This window comes from Gambusia affinis, linkage group LG13 (genome assembly GCF_019740435.1).
Source record: "Gambusia affinis linkage group LG13, SWU_Gaff_1.0, whole genome shotgun sequence".
Taxonomy (NCBI): domain Eukaryota; kingdom Metazoa; phylum Chordata; class Actinopteri; order Cyprinodontiformes; family Poeciliidae; genus Gambusia; species Gambusia affinis.
Window position 1 is genome coordinate 12,715,457 of NC_057880.1, and position 21,085 is coordinate 12,736,541.

Here is a 21,085-nt window from a genome sequence, read left to right on the forward strand (position 1 = left end):
TGCAAATGATGACCAAATCTTGGCAGATAGTAAAATTATGGAGGGACGTTTAGGTGGGCTCCATCCACCATTTAGTTGACTTCTCTGGTCATTTAAATTGGAGATTTTGTTTAGGGGTAACAGAGTAAAAACCCTTTACAGGATTTATTTGCGAAAAAATAGTTGACCACATTCTCTTTTCTTCATCTGCTTTATAATTGCGGCCTTGTGGTAGTGATGTAATAAAATTACATTTGTAAGGCACTGTAAGCAGAAATATTTTAAACCATAAGTTTATTGAGTGATCCCTGATTGGTGTAAGTTTCCAATTTAGGCCAATGAATGTTGAAGGCGAAGAGAGACACAATCCTTTTCGTGTTTAGCCTGGCACCGCACCCTGTGGCTCACGACCACAAACTCATGTTCCTTCCCTTAAAGTAGAAAAGAAGACGAGCTGATTTGTAGGGATCTCAGGTTTCGAATGCTGTCAGCTTCTGTCAGGGCAATCAGCAACTATCAACCTCCCTTGAATGGCTCCGCAGTAGACGGTAAATATTATTGGCATCCTGACACCCTCTCGCCGCAGCGAAGTGTGTAAAATTGTTAATAAGGGACATGATGGGCCCTCTGCGTGCCGTCCTGAGAATGGAAAAAGCTCACTCTTGTTGGCAATTATCTAAATAACAGGATGAGGCGAGTGAGCACAGGTGATTTAAATCCTCAGCTGAGTGGTGGAGAGCTTTGTTTTGGCAGGAAGGAAGTGAAGGAAGGTCAGCGGGGTCGCATGGTAAATGCCGTCCTTGTGCTTTATTCATCTGTAAAACTTCTTATGAAACACGCAGACATCCTTCTAGGCACTGTTTGTTAAAATTGCTAAAGATACAATTTATGTACAGTACAAGGTACTTTAATGCTTGAGGGCTATTCAGCATTACATATAGTAGTAATCTCCAAGATAATAAAAAAGCAAGGCTAAAGGTTGTTGGAGATGTCAGCTTTAAGTGCGGTTGCTTGTTTACTGAAATCTGCTGTGAGAAGTTATTTCAATGCCTCCTTCTGAAAGTCTCAATGTGACACTGTGATAAGGCAGCCGCTGTTCTGCTCTTTGCATAGAGCAGGTTGGTCATTATTTCTGAAGGCATACTATCTCCAAGTTGCAGCAGGATGCTTTGATGGCAGAATAAAGTACATAATCGTAAATGTTTATGCTGGTATTTTTCACTGTATGATTACATTTTTATGGGCCGTGCTCTGATAGGGCTTGTTTTCCCTGCCACCGGCAGAGAAATGAGACTGGGGGCCCCGCGAGGCGGCATTTCTCCTCTGCTTTATGGCGAGGGAGGATGCCTTGAGGAGGGCCTTGCTTGGCCTCGTTCGGTAAACACACTGCCAAGCTAAATGGCTGATCAATCAATTTCAGTGGGATCGATCTGCATCAGTTCTGCTTGCATGCGCACACCCGGAGCCACTTTATTGTAAATCAATCATTTTGAAAACATCTCACAGAGGGGGCCTGTCCTCACTAACAAGCCATCAATTCCAGCTGCCTTGTGTAGCACCCCCTTATCAGGCCCACAAATCAGCCGCCACACTAACATCTGCTCCATTTTCATCGCATTCTCACCCCTCCTCACTCTGTCTTTCAGACTTGCTCTGTCCTCTCCGCTTGCTGGATTTTGATGGTGTTGTCTGGCAAGAAGCAGACAGAAGAGGCTGAGAATCTTCACCACACCACTTAAGATAACCCAAGGGTAATAGTGTTTGCACATTTGAGAGAGAAACGAGGACAAATGCCAGGGTGGGTCATACGTTCTCTTCTTGAGCAGCTGTTTGACGTTGGAGTGTGAAATCGCACACTTCAGCTCAGGAGTATAAAGGAGGAGAAGACCATGGTTCAGAGCTGTAAGAAATGTCCTCTGATATTTTTATTTTATTTGATTATTTTTTTCTAACAGGTCATTTCATCATGTTTAAATAATTCCTAATGAGATATGGCAGTTTTGGAAATTGTAGAATAGATTTTCAAAAGTGTACACACCTCTGTTTATATGGTGTAAAGAAAGGGAACCATGGTTAATCATGTCAACACTTTACCTTCAATGTGCCATGTGTTCAGCTGCAAAACAAATCAGGTTTGAGAATAACATGGATGATTAAATGCAATACACTAAAGGTATCATTTTGTTGCAACACATTATGAGCCAATTATGGCTCAGGAAAATTGAGCTAAAACAAGGTATAATTGTTGGATGCAATTATAAGTTCAATTATAGTGAATTTGATTATCCAGAAGTAAAGTTCACCTGTTATAGTAGAATTTTTGTCATTTGTATCCCTTTGGGTTAAGGTTAAAGAATATTTAACAGCATTGTTACATGGGATAGAAATTACCTTAAAGGCATCAGTCAGGAGAACTGTACTATTTCATATGCAAAGCTCTGAAGACAGTCACTGATGAGTTGAGAATACAGGACAGGAGGATCATAACACTCAAAATGCTGTAGAAATTTCTACTAAAACTTTTGGGGCATGGCAAGCTGTTTCTTTTTACCAGCGGTAAAAAGAAACAGCTTTTTTTTAGCCAAAAAAAATTTAAGTGGCACCAAGTCAAAATGTGGCTGACAAACTCCTACCTAAGAAAAATTAATGCAGAAATTGAAGCAAGGTGCTTAGACACTTAGTTTAATGGAGAGCAGCGAATTATTTAGCGTTTTTTATTTTGCCATCCAATAAATTTATTTTTCAGGTAACAAGTGATATATCTGACATTATGAAAGTTTTAAATATGTGAAACCTTTTGAAATGAAGAAATTATCACAGTCTCAGTTCTTTACATCACAGTAAATTACATTTTTAACAGAACTAAGTAGCCTTCTGGGAGTTACTGAAAGTACAAGCAAGATATTAGAGGTGCAAATCTGCTCTTGCCAATGTTAAATGCCCTTTAACTTTTGCGCTGTCTAATGATACTCTTATCTCTCTGTAGGCTTTGCTTTGACATGTTATTGCTCTAGCATGGCGAAAAGAGGATTATTTCCTCAATGAATTATTTGCTTCTTGAATAATATCTGTGGGCAGAATCAACATTAAGAAGCTGAGCATTCTGATGTAATGCACATTCACAGAACTGATGGCGAGATACCTCTGGTGATGTCCTTTGCTCCTCTGTGGTTGTTGTCTCCGTGCAGATATATGAGCCAGTGTGGACAGAATATTATTCCCACCCATCACTGTGCATGCCAACCTGATTGACAGCCTGACAGGTGAATGTGATGGAGCAGCTAATAGCATGTCAGCAAATATAAATCAAAAATAACACCAGAGCCAATGGAAAAGTGGATTGGTGGTGCATTTTGAATGGTGGGGTCAGCAACTTTTGGCAGGGGAAGCAGGAGGAGGATTGATAAACTACAGTGAGCATTAATCTGAATCTGATACTCAAGGTCAGGGTCTCCTTCTCCAAATTTCTTCCTGTGCTATTTTTGCAGCACACACTATGTCCTGATATGACATGCAGACACACACAGGCAGTACTATTTGTCTTATTACCAAAATTCTGATTCAAGTCACTTAAAAACAAACATCTACCCATACCAAATTCTAGTGTGATACTTCAGTAATGTCAATGTCATGCAAAGCCAGTCCAAGCTTGGACTAGGCCCTAAAAAGATTTTTATTTGGGATACACTTCTTGCAAATATTTTGTTTGTTTTTTTGTTTTTTTTTTTTGCAAAAAGGTAATGTGGGCCACAAACAACACCAATGCTTTCATTAGCTTTGTGTACTGTGTACAACTGACAGGGCTCTGGCTTAATGTTCGTGTAAAATCATTACACTTTTCCAGATTCTTGTCTCTACAGTATTAATTCAAGTCTACTGTTGGATAGATGGAGATAATGACAAATGAAAGGGAGTCTAGAAATAAAAATGTTTTAATATTTTCTGTCTTTTTTTCCCCCAGACTGTAGGAACCCTGAACTGGTGAACTGCCGTATGGATTAAAGACCCGGAGAATATGTACTTACCTGAAATCTTGGTAGCTTTAGAGTCCAGTTAAAACACACATTACATTTTATTAATATTACATATGCATACAGCTGTATTATTAAAAAAAACTCACATCCTGCTTTGACTTTGTTTGATGTGAAGCAAAATGTGACACATAGATAACTTGGCTTGTGAAATATTTCAGTGAAGGTTCCAGTTAATCCTTAGTGATCACAATTTAAGTAAAAGGTTGTTCTCCTGACCACTTTGCTTTGAAAGATGCAAAATGTATTAATAGTGTTTCAGTCAGATGAGCACTGCACTGCAGACCACAACACTTGAGACAAGCTGAATCTGTTTTACCAAGAATACTAATGTAAAGGTTCAGGAAAACTTTGGAAAATAATCTGATGAACCTATAGAACTTTATTGCAAGTCCTGCATATAAAAACAAGCTATCAATTTTTAAACTGTTCCCTGGGGGGAATAATAAATTCGACCTTATAATAACAAATTAAATCTGGTGCCAGCAAAAAGCAGTCTGATTTTGTGTTTGGAACTAGATGTTTGCGTACACTGAATAAAAGAATTCATACCACTTTTTCCATATATATATATATATATACCTCCATAAATATCTATTCATTTGCAAATGTTAGTAGAATAAAATGGTAAGAAAAAGTGAAATACATGAGAATGTTGCTGGTAAGAATAAAAGACAGAGATCCAAACCTTAGAACACAAATACATCCATTTTAATTTGAGAAAATACAAAAAGAAACCATGTACAATCTATGTACAAACTTTTTGTACAAGACAGAATATTTATCAGCAGATTATATTTGACAGAGTCAGGTAGATCAACTCAGCACCATCAAATAATCCGTTTATCCTTCATATCTAAAACACATCCAAACTAATTAGAATGCTATGTCAGACTCCTGTATGCTGCAATGACAATATGTCAACAACTCCTACCTGGGATAATCAACAGTAATATTCTGAAATCTTCCTGAAATGATAAAAAGCAACATATATTTGAACAAAAGTGCTGAACGCAACTTAATATGTTATTAAGACTTGAGACCTACCTCTGTTCCCCATCTTATATATCATACCTAGTACAATGTCCTGCAAATAAATGATATCCATCTTTTACGGCTAAAACAAATCTAAACAATAATACTGAAAATAAAACTAATGCCACATTAACATATTCTTTGCTCTCAGACTGAAGTTGAAAACCCTGTGTGAAGTAACATGTACGGTCTTTTGTTTGAATCCTTCAGTCATCCATATCTCACTGCACGCTGTGACAAGACCTGCAGCAGAGACAATATGCATGATTTGACCTCTGGGGGGTCTAACTCCTTCTACTCTCTTCTCCAACATTCTGAATGCCACTTTTCGCTTTAGTGGGACTTAATTCTAGGCCCTTCTTCTGACCTACTGCACTGCCTGGCACTGTACTGGCATGGAGGCATTGGTGGCTTGGATGTTCTCCATGTCAGTACAAGACTGTTTCTCACAGTTGGGGGGGAGAAAAAAAAAAAACACTTGGACTTGACTGGATGACTGAAGGATACTCGGTCAAACAAAAGATTCATGGCACTTAAAAAAAAGGTTTAGAGGTATACAACACAAAGACATTGTTAACAGTGTAGGAAGAAAACATCTTAATCCACTGTTGTTCATAATGCTGGTTTGAATGAGTTGTATGATGGGGCTCAGGTAGAAAAAGCACAGTCATTAAGTATATGGAAAATAAATCTATGTGTTGTCAGTTTGAAGCATTAAATGCCTTAAAGATACCGTGTAAACAAATCAGAAGCAGTTGTGACAGTTTGTGACAGATGATGACAAGCTGACAAAATGGAATGTAAATCTTGGATTATAACAAAGTAAAACCCAGGAAAGCTAACAATGTTCTCTCTTTTGATAACCATTGCTGAATTGGTGCTACCTTCTATCTCAGATGTTTAACCACATCTTACTTTTCCTTAAATAGTCTCTGCATTCTTAAATAAAACCCAAGATTTTTTTTTTTTATTCTTAAATTTGTCAATTCAGTTTGAGTCATTGTCACATTAATAATTTCTTAGTGTTCAGGCTAGCAAATCTGCTATAAACATCCCAATTCTACAAATATTTTACTCACATTTTTTTTAAAAGAAATCTATTTGCTACAATGTGTGACAATGAAGTAATCACAGTTCCAAACGTTCACTTCAGGACAATGTGTATGAAGCGCCATTAAAGTTACACCCAATAGACAAACACTTAAGCTCGGATCATTTTGTTTGAGAAAGACATGTGCTCTATATCATGGGTTGAGTTTACACAAACATATTTAGCACAATATTTTTATTTTTTTCCATATTCCAAAAGGGTCTCCTATGTTTGGAGTTACTTTTCCTTTACAGTCTATAGAGAAGAGAATCACTGCAGTAAACAAACAGCATCTCCCAGGCATATTTATTTATTTTATTAAATTATTTTGTCTCATGAAAACACTAGCACACTGTGCTGTAATTTTCGCATCTTCTTTCCCCACACTAGAGACCTAATTTAGGTCAAACATGTCTCCTGAAGGTCAGTTAGTTCTGGCCTGGACACAGTGGGAGCAACTTCTTCTTTTTGACTCTTCACTCCAGTTGCTGAATTCCCTTCCCCCCTTCCAAAACATAGTTCACCTCCACCTACCCTTACACATGATTTCATAGACACAATGCACCTGAACTCTGCGTAAGGTGAGCTCAAGTTCATTTCTGCATGCACTCAGTAGAGCCGAGCTGTGAGTTTTGTCTGCTACGGAGCAATGCAGTCTGTTAGTTAGAGGGTGCAGCGGACAATTAAATAGACTGTGAAAATAAATAGCGCTTTTTATTTTTTTAAACTCAATTGATATGTTAAAGATTTTGAATATTCATCTTCCAAAGCAATTCCTTCTAGATTATTTGTTAGAAAAATAAATATAAATCAGTTATGTTTATGGTATAAAATAAAGTTTAAATATAGAAATTCACCCCCACATTTCTAGAAGGCTTAGTCCATAACAGCTGGATTTGGATCTACAAGCATAAGCAGGCCGTCATTAAGAACACAAGCACATCTTCAGTGTACTTCAATGCTGTCTGTGGACTTGTTGCATTTCTGCCAACTATGGTTGAGTCTTACAGGATAGAGCGCAGCTGGTTAACTCCTGAAACTTTTGAGGGATGCGACATCTGGATTGGCTGCAGAGAACATCCAAGCTCTATACTGCCTCTGCGCCAACCTTGTGCCAGGCAGTGGCTCATATCAGAGAAGGGCCTATTGATGCCCACTATTATGCGCTATGTGGCATTTCCTGCTACAGGGACCAACTTTAGGGTGACACAAGAAAAAGAAAAAAAGAAAACGCAGCACTGTTCTTTTTGATCCCTACTCTGCCGCAGATGCCACGCCGATATGTTTAGGAACGCTAATCAGCTGCCGTTCATGCTAGACCAACCATAGTTGGGGATCTTTCATTCTAACTTTAAAGCAACTTGACTAGTTGTAGATCCAAATCCTCTAGTTTTTAGCATTGTTAGTAACTTTGCTTTAGTACTAAGATCATACATGCAGTTCCCTCCAGGCTGCACCAGTGCATACATTCCAGTGAGGGTGGATGCTTTACACTAACACAGGAGATACAAGTGGCTGAGATGCACACTTTTACACACAAATCTTAATGGATGATGGATAACACAAACGCTATAGTGTTTGTGTTAACAGTGGCGGTTTTTATGGGGCATTCTGGCTTTTCTGTTTATTTGCACATCCAGTCAACATTTAGCGAATGCCACCAAGTGTTTTTGCGCAGTCTAAACAGAGTTAAATCACACATTAGAAATGTCTGATTATGTTAAATTAAAAACCAGTTTCATCATTTTTGTATGATCTCGACTGGATTTGTTGAAAATCCAAAATTCTTATGCCGATCACAACTGAACAGTAAATTTCTACAATGGACAGAAATTCACTGAATACTGCTGAAATATTCTGTTCCATTTTCCTTCTATTCCTCCGAGGATCCAGACGAAGGGGCTTGCCTAGGGTACCATCCGTATAGGAACCGCCACTGTGTGCTATAAACAGGGATTAGGCACACATGTGAGGTTGAATGTGAATCTCAGCCTCGGTATATGACATATCTGCAGAAAACATATGGGTACAGAGTTGTCTTTCAAGAAAGCATGAACCTTCATTGCACCATTCTCTGAGTTAATAGATTTCTGCTTTGCAAGGTGATTATATTCTGCAGGGCTGGAATGCTCTTGCTCAAAGTGATGATTCAAGGTAAATCTGCAAACCATAAGTAACAACATGATGGATAACAACCGAAGAACAAGATTAGTATGCATCCAGAGCCCAGCACCCCTTCCCTTTCTTTTCCTCCTCCTTCATTCCATCCATATGCAAATCTCCTCTGAGACAATTCACTGCTGGGGGGGTGATGCTTCCAGTTGTTCTGTCAAAAGTCTTTTTTTCTAGTTTTAGTGCAAATAGAAAACAGAAGCAGACAGAAGATATGATGACGATGAACCCAGCTGGTTTTTACGCAATGCATCTGGGTGGATCTTTGGGAGATGATATCGTCAATTTATCGCTTGAATCCTCATTCTCCAATAACTCATCACCACCTTAATCCATGGTCTTATGAAGAAGTGAACTATTGCAAAGAATAATAGGAAGTACTTTTTTTTTTCTTGTCAATTCTTAAAATAATTCCAAAAAAGTGCTAGAGGGAAGGGGCTGTACAGTCCTTATTTGATTGTCATTATGTACATCTTTATGGATACATTTGTAAATTAAACAGAGTCCAAAGTATGGAATCAACATTTAGGGTATACACACAGGAGGCCCCTTCTTGTCCGTGTTTCTGTCCAACCCTTGACTGGAAGAAAGAGTGAAGAAAAATGTGTCAGTCTTCAATACCCCTGTTGGTATTATCATCACATCCCCACTGGTGATCTCGGTTCGTCTCTTCAGACAGAGCGCCCAGATGTCTGGCGAGTAAGCAAAGAAACCCTCATGCCCCTGTTCAGCATTCATCTTCAACTTCTCTGATTGGTGGAATCAGGCTACTAGTGGATTTGTATTGGTTGACTTGGTTGGCCATGTGAGTGCTCATGGGCTTGATCTGAATGTTCCTTGGGTAGGCATTTTCCGGTTCATCTGTAAACCATTTCTTTTCTAAAGAAAACAAGGCAGAAGAGGAAGAAAACTACAAGTTAGCTTGGAAACGTTTGCAACGTCAGGTTACTTACAACCAAAATGCCTCAGTTTAAGTGAGATCAGTATTGGCATGGCACTGTTTTGCAGTTAATCTCAAAGTGTAAGGTATATAAAACAATTGGAAGCCAATTTGAAGTTCACACAGTGGCATACATTTTCAATACATCTTTGAAAGCACATGTGAAAATATCCATTTCAGTTAAATAAAAGACAGTAATAAGATAGTTACTTTAGTGCTACAGAGTGAAACATTTGGTTATGTGTACAGGCTTTAAGACATCTACCTTTAAAAGATTTTCGCTTCCACCAAAATATAGAACTAAGAATAATATTTTTAATTTATATAGCAAACCTCTTGCTTCAAGAAGTTTAGGTTGTACCATTACAGAAATGTATGTATTGTTGTAGAATATTGTGGTAAATATAGTTGTTGTAGATTTTCCTCAGTTTTTATGTTGTTTCTATTGTCACATAGTCCTGATAGGTCTGTGAGCTTTAACATATTGGTCACCAAGATCAACTTAAGATATCGTAAGCAGCAATAAGAATATCAAGAATATCAATATTTGTGCAATGATGTTCTTTTTATTGCTCAGAAATTAAGGATCAATGATGACAACCTACTCATTTAGTCATTTGGACATAAAAAATTGAATTTTCAATTTTTATGTCCACTGTAAAAACATTTATTTTTTTTTTTTTTTTATGTATAAAAACCCAATAATTTCCTTGAAAGTGATCTTTGGAATTTTTTTTTTTATATTACACTTTTTTTTTTTTTTTTTTTTTCAATGGGTGATCTTTATAATTAAACTTGAGACACACTGTTCATACTGTTCGGGGTCAAATTGACCCACTGATTAAAATCAAGATAAATGAGGCATGCAGAGAGTATTTATGTTTTCCTCCACTTATTCTGAGTGTCACTTAGAGTGGGTGGAGTTTGTCCACAGGAACAGAAAAGGTCCCCGTCAAAAGTTGTATGAACACCTGCTTTCTCGCAGTTTCCTAGTGAAGTAAAGAGAATAGTAAGAAAGTGGGCTTGTGTTTATCTACATATGCATGTATGTGTGTTGTGTTGTGTTTGTGTTTGTGTGTGGTGAAATATTGTTCATAGCTGCAAGGAAACATTTAGAATTGGACATTTTGTAATCTTTTTTTGCACTTTAACTTCAATACTGTTCAATACTGTTCGGGTCAAATTGACCCGGAACATAACAGGAGGGTTAAGAATATCAAGGCCTACCATATATGACATACATGAATGAAGTTAATGCACACATTAATAACATCATGAGGACTGTAATTCTAAATATTAGTATTGTTTCATATTAGTCAGCTGGATGCAACAGTTAAATTTTTTGTTTTAACAGTTCATTTATAGTTTAATGACCATCGATGTCCTATTGTGTATAAATGTTTTACAATTGCACTTAGGGTTGCCTATAATAATTGTAATTTTCCCCAGAATCTTGTTTCTGGTTAAAATATACAATATTTAATGGACTTTTAAAAGTATAATGCCAAAGTTAGTCCAAGCTCACATTTAGAAACTAGAATATACTAAAGGTGTTTGCCACTACTTTCTGAGCACATGCCACTAAATCAGAAACTTAAAGTCATTAGAAAGACCTCCTTTTCATGCTGTTTCTAAATTGGGCATGGTCAGGAAGAATTTAACATTGTATTGATTTTTTGTGTTTTTTTGCATATAACTAGTTGGAAGCAAAAAGTAATAGTATACCGACACTGTGGTTAGGTAACACAAAAGAAATCAATTGAGAAAAGCTAGTAGGAAGGGAAACGGTTGAGGCAAACTATAGTTTGGAATAGTGTTGCTTCTCAGGGTAAACTGCCTTATTTGTTTTAGTAGGTTTCCTGCTCTAACGCAACCAATTAATGTGGATAAATTATGTCAACAGCTTCTACTAAGCCTTACAAAAGCCCTTTGAAGCAGGGAAACCTGCTACACTTGCAAGATAACTTGCCTTGAAGCGGTAGGCCCAGAAACACTGATCAACATAAGCTTATCATAATTGCAACTCTTAAATCTAAAATCAATTTGGAGTTCACAGATTTAGCAAAATATTTATTATTTTAGAAACACGTGCTCCATGTTTAAAGGAACATCAGTACATTTCTGAGGTGAGTGAGGAGTGCATTGCCAGTTGTCAGAAGTTTTTAAACCCTTTTCCACTCCTCACAGCTCCCTTTCAGGTTTAAGTTGTAACAACAAATTTCAACTTTGCCAGGTGGAGAAATGTGACTGGGTGTGTGTGTGTGTGTGTGTGTGCATGTGTGTGTGTGTTGGCTTGCATGTGTGAAGATTCATCTGTGAGGTTGCGTGTGTCGGCATGTGCATCAGCAAGTTTAAGGCTACAGGGCTGTGTGTTAGAGCACAGACATTTGATGTGTAGAATCATGCCCGAGGTGAAGCAAGATGTCTGCCATCTCTCTCCACGGTCTGCTGTTGATACGGTAACTTAGTGATGTCGCCTCTAACCAGCATATCAGGTGAACAGGGTTACAAGGAGGGAAGTTACATACTCGTATCCCCCTCTTTAATATAAACTTTAAATTGGTCACACCTCCCACTTTCTCAGTGTGACCGATGGCACAGGGCTGGACACACTTTCTTTTAAATTCTGTGAAACGGTAAGTAAATTCACTACATCAGGGAGGGGGAGAAATAAATGAGTCTGACCTACATGCGAGTTAACATGTGAGTTTGCACAGCTGAAAAACTTGTTGCCACTCTGTGCTATAATTAAACAGTTGCTAGAAGAAAAAACAACAACAGTATCTTACAACACTGCATGGGAACATATGTGTGACATCTTAAAGCCTGCTACAAGTCGTCTGACAGCATTCAAACAAGAGGGAAGATGCACAGACACACAGACCTCTCACACAATGCAAATCATCCCAAGTTCAAACAAATCATAAAAGGGGGCATGAAAAATAATGTTAAAAATAATGCATTTCAGAGGAAAAGAATACTTAGATCATCAACTAAGGAAAATGCACAAAAAAGTGGGGAGGGAATTGTCTCAGCCTCATGCAATGTGGAGATGGGCCTGGTCATGGCAGATAGGAGGCAGGAGCAGCAGCAGACATTTTGCTTTCTACATGAAAGCAAAGCTTAAACTGAGGCATGGTTTGCTCAAAATCTGGAGAAGAAAAATAAAGAAAGCAAACTCCCCTCGTCATAACAATATCCACAAGGGACATAGTTATGAAGCAGAACCCCAGGTAAAAGTTGCTAAGTCATGCAGAATCGTTAACTTGCATACCTTGGCCCATTCTATTCATCCTTGTTGCACTTCAGAAAAAGAGGTAAGTAATCTACTGTAAGTAAGTCAATATACAACGGACAAAATGACCAACCACTCTATTCAAAGCTTGCATGTTGTTACTTCTGCATTTGGGCAGTTTAATACATCTCAATTTCAAGATGTATTGAGAACATCTCATCTTCACTTTGGTCAATCCTGAGTGTAACCAAAACAAATCTGCATGCTTTTAGTATCTTGTGTCCCGGTATAAAAACTCAATTTCATTTCTCAAGTCTAATGTTTTTGGGGAGAAAGAGCGGAAAATGAATATGGCACCCTTCACAGTTATCTGCACCGCCTGACTTATTGCTTATAATAAATTAATAATTTCTAGCAGAAAAATAAACTCACAATTTTTTAAAAGAAAAATCCAACAATTAACACTGAACATTTTCAGTGAGGGGACAGAATCTCAATCTACCTGAGATTCTGTCTGATCCAAGACATTGCAACTTGGATCAGAAGTTGCAATGTCTAATTTCAGTGTTGTCAGATATTTTACATTTTAAATTTAGGTTTCTGAGTTGCTGTTCCCCACTGAGGTAGATTACATGGCACATTAGGCTCATTATGAAATACTTTCAAATGTTTCCAGACGTTGCCAGTTTGTTGAATCTCCAAGCTTCTGTCCTCAGATATTTTTCCTGACTTTGTCCTCTCCACGGGATAAATCTCATCCATAAAATTCCACTTTATTAACTCAGACTGGAGCTGAAGACTTCTCTACTGCTATTTTTGACTTCAGTTGCATTATGCACTGATGCCAAAGTTCAGCAGCCCAGACTGAACAATGTGAGAACACTCGGCAATGCTGTTGAGCAGCCTTTAGTTCAGTCCCATGGCAATTTTTGTGCAGTCAGAGCTAAAAAGACATGTGCAAGCAGAACATCCTACAAACATTGAAAAAACTATTTGACACAAATCATACAGTTTAAAAAATAACTACACAAAATGAATGTAAACTTTTAAAAGTGAAGTTAAAACAAAAAAAGCATTTAGGAAATTAAAAGAACTCTAGTTACACCAACTGACCAAGTATATATATATATATATATATATATACATTTTATTCAAAATTAGTGCTTTGTTTAAGACATGGCTCTGTGTGATTTAATGCATTGTATGTAAAGTTCTAGTTTGAACTATTAATTCTTAAAAAACCAGCAACAGATAAGGAAAGGTTTAGATACTAACCATTTAATAAGATCAACACATATATGCTTTACTTTATTCAGATGTTTTCTAGTCTTTCCATTTTTGAGATATAGGCTTTTGGGTCACTTCATGTTTATGTTACAGGGAAACTAAGGACGTAATGCACTACTAATAAAAAATCTTGATGCTTTAAGCATCAAGAATTCTATAGTCTGATTCATTTGCAGGGTACATAAATTTTTACAAAAGTACTGAAAACAAGCATATATTGTTTTCAAGATGTGAAAACTTTGCTCAACATTTTTTAGTTAATATTATCCTACTTCAATGAAATATACATTTTTTAAAGAGTTATTACACTTTTTTGCCAGCGATACTAATAAATGTGGAGGGTGCTGCAACAGAAGTAAGAATCCTATACTAAACTTGAAAAAAATTTAGAACTGACTTATAAAAAGAATAGGAAATAAAAGCTTTGTTAAACATGGACATGCAAAAAAGCACAACAGATGCACCATGATTGAGAAAATATCAACACTGCTAATGGTGAATGATCTTATGAACAGTACTATATCTAAAAGGCAGATTTCCTTTACTCTCAGTATATCCCACTATACATCACGGAACACTATAACCATGATCCAGGCATTGATCATGTGAACAAATAACCACTAAACAACAACTACAAACAGCACAAATACACCAAGTTAGACATGAAACAGCTACACAGAACAGGTGGACCCAACAACATACTAAATGTTTGTTATGATGATATTTTTACTATAAGCTTGTTTCCAACAACAATCAGTGACATCCAAGCAAGAAGTCAAATTATATGCTATGCCAAGAATCAATAAGAAACAAGTGTGAACCGTTTTTCTAGTAGTTTTATTGGTTTTACGTTTTGTTTTGTTTTTCTTGTTATGATGTGAGTGAAAACTGCATGCAGATGGCTGTGAAGAAAAATAAAAACAGCACAAACCACACATTACATTGTCATCACAGCCTGCACACAAATACACACAGCTAAAATACACAGGTCACGTGTAAAACACTTAACATGCAGATCAACAGCACACGGTACACACAACTGGCACCTACTTCTGTTTTTCCCTTGCCTCTCTGCTCTTACTGCTGCGGTTCTGCCTGTTGGAGGGAGGCACAGAGTGCACTGAGGAACTCTTTTTGCTGGAGGAATGGGAGGAGTGGGAAGAGTGGGATAAGCTTGTCCGTGACTGGCCAGCGTTGTGGTCAAACTGCATGAGGCAGAAGATCAAGTCTGTGGGCACCAGCTCAAACTCGTACGGGGGGTTTGTGATCACATATCTGGTCAAAGCGAGAAACATCGGAAAGGTTGATGCTCGACTCATTTTATTCCCAATAATGATGAGCGTTGGTGAAGAGAAAGCTCTGACACTGTACCGTTTTGTGCACTGGCTTGGTGTGCCGAGATGAGCATCTCTTAATCTGTAGATCCCAAAACATAGCATGTTGTATGTTTTCAGGGCTTTACAGAACAAGTCGCCGTAGCAGCCACCGTCCTGGTGAACAACGAAAGAAAAGTATGTCAGCTAATGAACTTCCTTCATTGTCAGTAAAATTAATCAGCTCTTTACTTGCTTTTTATTCCAAGTGAATGCCAACTTTTAGCACTAGAGACTGCAGCAATCAATGTTTGTGCACCAAGCCATAATTTAGTCTAGAGGAAAGAAATCTGCAGAACTAGAAGCTCTGAATAACAATAAAACCTTGTAAAAACAGGTTGGAAGCAATTCAACTTGGTGTTTCCTTTGCAGCACTCTTTGTCCTCTATCAAAGTGTTCTCCGCCCACCGAGGCCTGCTTTTTGTGATTACTGTTGCTCGCATAGGATTAAGGATTGCGACAAGCAGAGGCGACCAGATGTGTGCTGCTGGGTAATGCCAAAACGTTGTCATTTCCGCTCAAAGCATTTGCTTACCCCTAAGTCAGCAAACGGGCCGTCATACAGGGCCAGCTGGGCGACGCGACACCTGTCTCTGTTGGCCAGCGTCTGTGGCGTGCTGTAGCCTCCTCTGAGAGCGTTCTCCTCAGCCAGCAGGCCCTCCAGCTCTGGCGTGGCTCCTCCCGTGACTAGTGTCCGGATTAGTGTGAGGATGTTATCGTTGAAGTATGTCTGGAGAGAACACAGATGGGTTTTGTGTTAAAAAGAAAAAAGACTCCCCGAGTCACCACTAGAGAGGTGTCAGATGAGAAGGGAATAAACAGACAGCAAGTTATGTTGACCTTTGCCATGTCTCCTTGCAAAAAAAAAAAAAAAAAATGAAAAAGAAATGAGCTGATGACCCTGGGGGATAGTATTTTTCACCTCTATATTTTATTGACTGAAAACCTAAAAAAATATTCCCTTGTGTTAAGTCTCACAATTAAGAAGTAGTGGGGAAAAAAAAAAAATTAAAAAGCTTCCCGTTATTTTTTAAGCCACTCTTTGTAGTCCCTGATTCAATTTTGGGTCTTAAATATAAATTATATCTGATTCATATGCTCCATTTAAAAGCCTATTTTTTCTAGTTCTCAGTCCAAAATACAACATGGACCCCCATTGAAGTTGGAAATTTTGGACAACTTTGAGACAGACGGTGCTGTCCAACCTCTGTTTGTAAATGGTTTTCTTACCATGCACAATATTTTCTGACTATATAAAATGGACTGAAAAGACCATAAAATTTAATATCTAAAATTGAGGAATTATATGAAATGTAAACTGTTAGTATATTTTAAATTTAAAATAACTGATTTATTATTATTCATTTGTGTTGCTTGTTCCTATGATGTTGTACATGTTACAAAATCATTTTTGGCGATTGCCCTTATTGTCAGCGTCAGTATTGAAACATTGTGCAACAGATACAATTTGCAGACCCAGTGAGTAAAACAAGAAAACAAGCCCAGCTTTAGAGCTTGTGCAACATGCAAATAATCAAAGAACAATTTCACAGATATATTAGTGGATCATGGTCTTAACTGAAAGTGGGTTCCCAGAACTGATCTTACTAATGGCCCTATTGTTCAACCTGGCTAGCGGAGACTCTATTAAATTCATAAGTTAGTCAGATAGAAAAGTTTGAGTTTACCTTTTAGAACTTTATATACTTCAAAGGGGGACAAGCATTTTCCACTATGAATTATAGAGCTGATATTTAGTTTGTATAGCATAACATGGATTAGCCTGAGTATATTTCTGAAAGTCCTTGCCCATTCTACAGTTTTAAACCTCTTAGATATTCTGCATAGCTCCTATAAGTTGTTTTTAGATCAAAGGTAGTTGGTAAAAAGGTTTTACCTTTAAAGAAAAGGCATAAAACTTTCCACTGATGGACAATGCGTGTTAATTAATTATTAATTCTGGTACACATTGTGAGATTTTTTTGTTTTTCAAGCCTTCTAATAACATACAGCAGCCTTGATAAACCAAAACACTTTTACTTACTTTTTAAAAACCTAAATACAAATATTTATCTGATTTCATGGCACCCATGGGCATTTTTCACACAAAAAAAGCAAAAGTACTTAAACTGTCACTACTCTAGTGTGAATGCTGTTCTACACACAGAGCAATATCTCCTTTTTCTTCTGGGAAACCAGTTAGACTGGCCTCTGTAGGTGTCTGGTTCACTTGTCCTTCAAGCTGTTCAGGCCCAGCTTTTTTCTTACGCCAAGACAGCCAATGTCACTCGACAATGAGGCCAGAGTGGCAGCGCCTCTCTCTGGGCCCCTGACAGGCCTGCAGAGCTTCATGATGGATGAGCAGTGTCCATTAGCCGGCTTCACCTCTGACCACTTCTAGACTACAGCTGACGCCTGTTTTACTCCCTGTGCAGCTCTGCACCTCTCAGCCCCCTAACCTCTCATTCAGCTGGACGACTGCAGGAATTAAGTCATCGCACCAGCAAATGGTGAGGGAAAGAATTATGGTTGGTCATGAGACGGGGGGAAGAGGATTTACAGAAGACTTTCCTCCATCTCCTTCGTAATTTTATCTCCACTGAAGCGTTGCTGTTGTCAAAAGATAGTAGAGGGTTCATTTGGTTGTCATAGACAAGCTTGTGTCATCCCTATTGCGATAATCTTCAACATTCATTTAGTGTTTAAAGATCTAATGAGGTTCTTGAAAATCTAATGTATGAAAGTCATGTAAAAAAAATTGTTTTAGACATCAATAAAACTGGCAGGTGAATGTGATCACAGCTGTGAAAACGGCTCGATTGAGCTTAATCAAAATATTATTAAGGTAAGGCTATGAATTCTTATGTAAATGTGATTGTTTCGGGGGGGTTTATTTTTAATAAATTAAAAAAAAAACTCAATGGAAATAGATTAACCTAACACAGCTGAGAATACGAGTGTAATGTAGCAAAATGTGGAAAAAGCGAAGTGCTGTAATACTTTCCAGATGCACAGGAAGTGTCTAATATTACTACCTGTAATGACTTTTTAAAATGTTTGTCACTTTGAAAAGGCTCTCAGAAAACTGTGTGCTCCAAAATAAAATGTGCAGCGAAATAATAAATCACAGCAATTTTGCAGCATGTTGAAAAGCTCACCGCACTCATCAGGGAGTCGAGTACACTGACAGCAAAGGCGGTGCCGCAGGCGAAGGGCTGAGTGAGGTACAGTTCCGTGTCTGGGTCGTCGTCATCGTCTTGGTCCAGGAACTGAACGTTCGAGTCATTCACTGAGAGACGGGAAGAAAAACTGAGTTAGATAAGGTCAGAGTGAAGGCCACACACACCAGCACATATGAGAGAAATGTATAATTTTAGTTTATCTTGGCTTTGGGTGTTGGGCAGTAATCTTAAAGGAAAAGACAAATGTATCACTGTGTTGAAAATTGCATTAATTTGTGCAAAAGTGAAGTTTTTCAGTGGCCTAAACACTGTGCCCTAAATTAAAAACCGCAGAAAAAATGATCAAAACTAAATAAACAAAGACAAGGTGCAAAGCATCTTGTCTTTTTTTTTGCAGTAACATAATCTCACATAAAAAAAAAATGCTGCTAATTGATTTTTTCAGGCTACAAATTTTGGATGGATTAATGGGTGGACACTTAGATGTAACTTTTCTATTTCCTACTTATCAAAATAAAGAATTAAATCAAAGTCCATTAGGAACTCGAATTCCCTTTAGCTAAGCTGTACAAATAGGCAAAATTAAACTATTTTCTTGCAAATTCATTTCCTGTCTTATGAAGAAAAATACGCATCACCCTTACTTTAGTAGTATTAGATTTGTAGTAGAAATATGTGACTGTGAAACATGTCATATTTATGCCCCAGGAAAACAAGAGATCATAAAATAACATTCTGATGAGCTTTAATTAAAGATTAAATAAAGTGTAAAGGGTTGAAGTTCAAATGCTGGTTAATGGTATTTATATGTACATGAATAACTTTCTTTAGCTTACTTTCTTTACTGTGAGATCATGCTGCCACAACAAAAACATGAATTTATTTGAAACCATTTAACAAACCTCTATCATTGGTTTCAGTAAAATGAGTTGAGCTTAGTGCTTGAATATGAAGGAGTGTTTCCTTCACATAACATGCAGCACATTCTCACACACAGCTTCAGAAGAATTTTCTTCATACACAGTAGTAACCATTGCAGAAGGACCCAATTTTAATGTATTACATTTTGTTGTTCTTCACATCACTTGTGCAATATATTGCATTGTTGCTCTCTGTGCCAGCAAAATCTCTTTGCTGAGAAAACGTCTCATCATAATTTACTGTAGCTTCAACAATGGCTATTACGTCACATATGGACATCGTGCACTTATCAAATCATGCTTTGACTTTCAGAGTTTTCCTTGATGCATGTGTTTGTCACATCATCATTGTTTGAGAAACTTACATGTTTACCTGTTCCCTGAAATTCAAATTAAAGTCAGGTAACAACACAGTTTTGTCATACTGACATCAGGTGTAAATGTGGTCTGAGAAGTGAAATGGTTCAGTGTGAATCACATCACAGAGTGTTTGGGAGTTTAGGCTGAAGTATTAACATTGCAGGGGAATCACAAAAAATTAGTATTTCAACTAACAGTGGATTAGTTATTTCAGTGACGTAAAGTAAGTTTGTACTTTAAAACAAAGCATATACATTCATTGCATACAGATTTATATGTCTTTATAATTTTGGCCTTTTTTAATGAAAGCCAAAATTATGTTGGTCCACTGTGTCTTATCCTAAAATTTGGGCCAATATCCATCCATCCATTTTCTAACACCCTTGTGCCTAGTGGGGTCGATAGTGATGCTGGTGCCTATCTCCAGCTAACGTTCCGGGCAAGAGCCAGGGTTCATCCTGGACAGATCGCCAGTCTGTCTCAGGGCAACACAGAGACATACAGGACAAAAAACCATACACACAAACACTCACACCTAGGGAGAATTTAGAGAGACCAATTAACCTGACAGTTATGTTTTTGGACTGTGGGAGGAAGCCGGAGAACCCGAAGAGAACCCACGCATGCACAGGGAGAACATGCAAACTCCGTGCAGAAAGACCCCGGGCCGGGAATCTTGCTGCAGGACCTTCTTGCTGCAAGGCAACAGCTCTACCAACTGTGCCACTGTGCAGCCCTGGACCAATATCAATATCCAATATTAGTATTGTTGCTGTGGTGCACATATATCATATATATTTCCGAACCTTGCAACACATTCCTTCTGATCTCCAGTTAAAAAGCCCACAGTCCTCCATTACATCATTATTACACATTTTCATTACATGCCAATGAAAACACCTCATGGACAACCCCTTTCCCTTCCCTCAAAATGAACATATGCAAACGACGGCAAGATGGAAACGGATATCAGGTATTGATATCGGTATTTACTTATGCTAGTTTGTACTTTACCAATGTCTTAAAAAGTGAATACAATTGGTCAATGCTGGTGGTAACCCCCACTTGTTGTGTTTCCCTAGTCATTTTCTGTAAGATGTAGAGCTAAAATGTTAATAAAAGGGACAATGAATCAATTGGGCATTGGTCAAATGAGTGACCGGTGGAATAGAGTAAGTGGTGGGGCAGCCCAGCGTACAAAAGTGTTTGGAAGAGGAACAGGAAGTGGAGTGGAGGTGCAGGGTAGCATGTTGCTATGAAAACAACCACAAGGACAGTCCGCACGTGATCAAAAGGCTAGTGATGCATTGGAAACACAAAAAAGAAGGGCAAAATCATTTAAAAAAAAGGGCCGTCAATTTCAACTCGAAAAAAGAATAAAAATGTTTTTTAAAGTGAAGCCACGGGAGCAACGAGGGCCTTGAGTGCAGCCAGATAAATCAAGACAAGCTGATGAGGAGCCAAGCAGTGGAGCAAGGGAT

The 21,085-nt window shown here is 37.9% G+C and overlaps 1 protein-coding gene and 1 long non-coding RNA gene across 23 annotated transcripts in view; one reads left to right on the plus strand and one right to left on the minus strand.

Annotated features, from left to right (window-relative positions):
• Positions 1–733: 733 nt before the first annotated feature.
• LOC122842998 lies at positions 734–4,288 on the plus strand. Its single transcript, XR_006372655.1, has 5 exons — positions 734–766; positions 1,626–1,730; positions 1,806–1,881; positions 3,168–3,242; positions 3,941–4,288. It is a non-coding gene; the product is annotated as an uncharacterized LOC122842998 (long non-coding RNA).
• Positions 4,289–4,698: 410 nt separating this feature from the next.
• Positions 4,699–21,085, minus strand: part of kcnma1a (potassium large conductance calcium-activated channel, subfamily M, alpha member 1a) — a 152,126-nt gene continuing 135,739 nt past the window's right edge. For 16 of the 22 annotated variants that reach the window (XM_044137382.1, XM_044137364.1, XM_044137372.1 and 13 more), the window contains 6 exons: positions 18,301–18,431; positions 15,678–15,872; positions 15,141–15,259; positions 14,820–15,044; positions 12,522–12,550; positions 4,699–9,186 (listed from right to left, as the gene is read on the minus strand). In XM_044137382.1, the coding sequence (XP_043993317.1) occupies positions 9,035–9,186; positions 12,522–12,550; positions 14,820–15,044; positions 15,141–15,259; positions 15,678–15,872; positions 18,301–18,431 (851 nt within the window). In that variant the 3' untranslated portion in view covers positions 4,699–9,034. The remainder of the gene's footprint in view (positions 9,187–12,521; positions 12,551–14,819; positions 15,045–15,140; positions 15,260–15,677; positions 15,873–18,300; positions 18,432–21,085) is intronic. The other 6 variants (XM_044137385.1, XM_044137367.1, XM_044137375.1 and 3 more) reach the window with 1 other exon arrangement.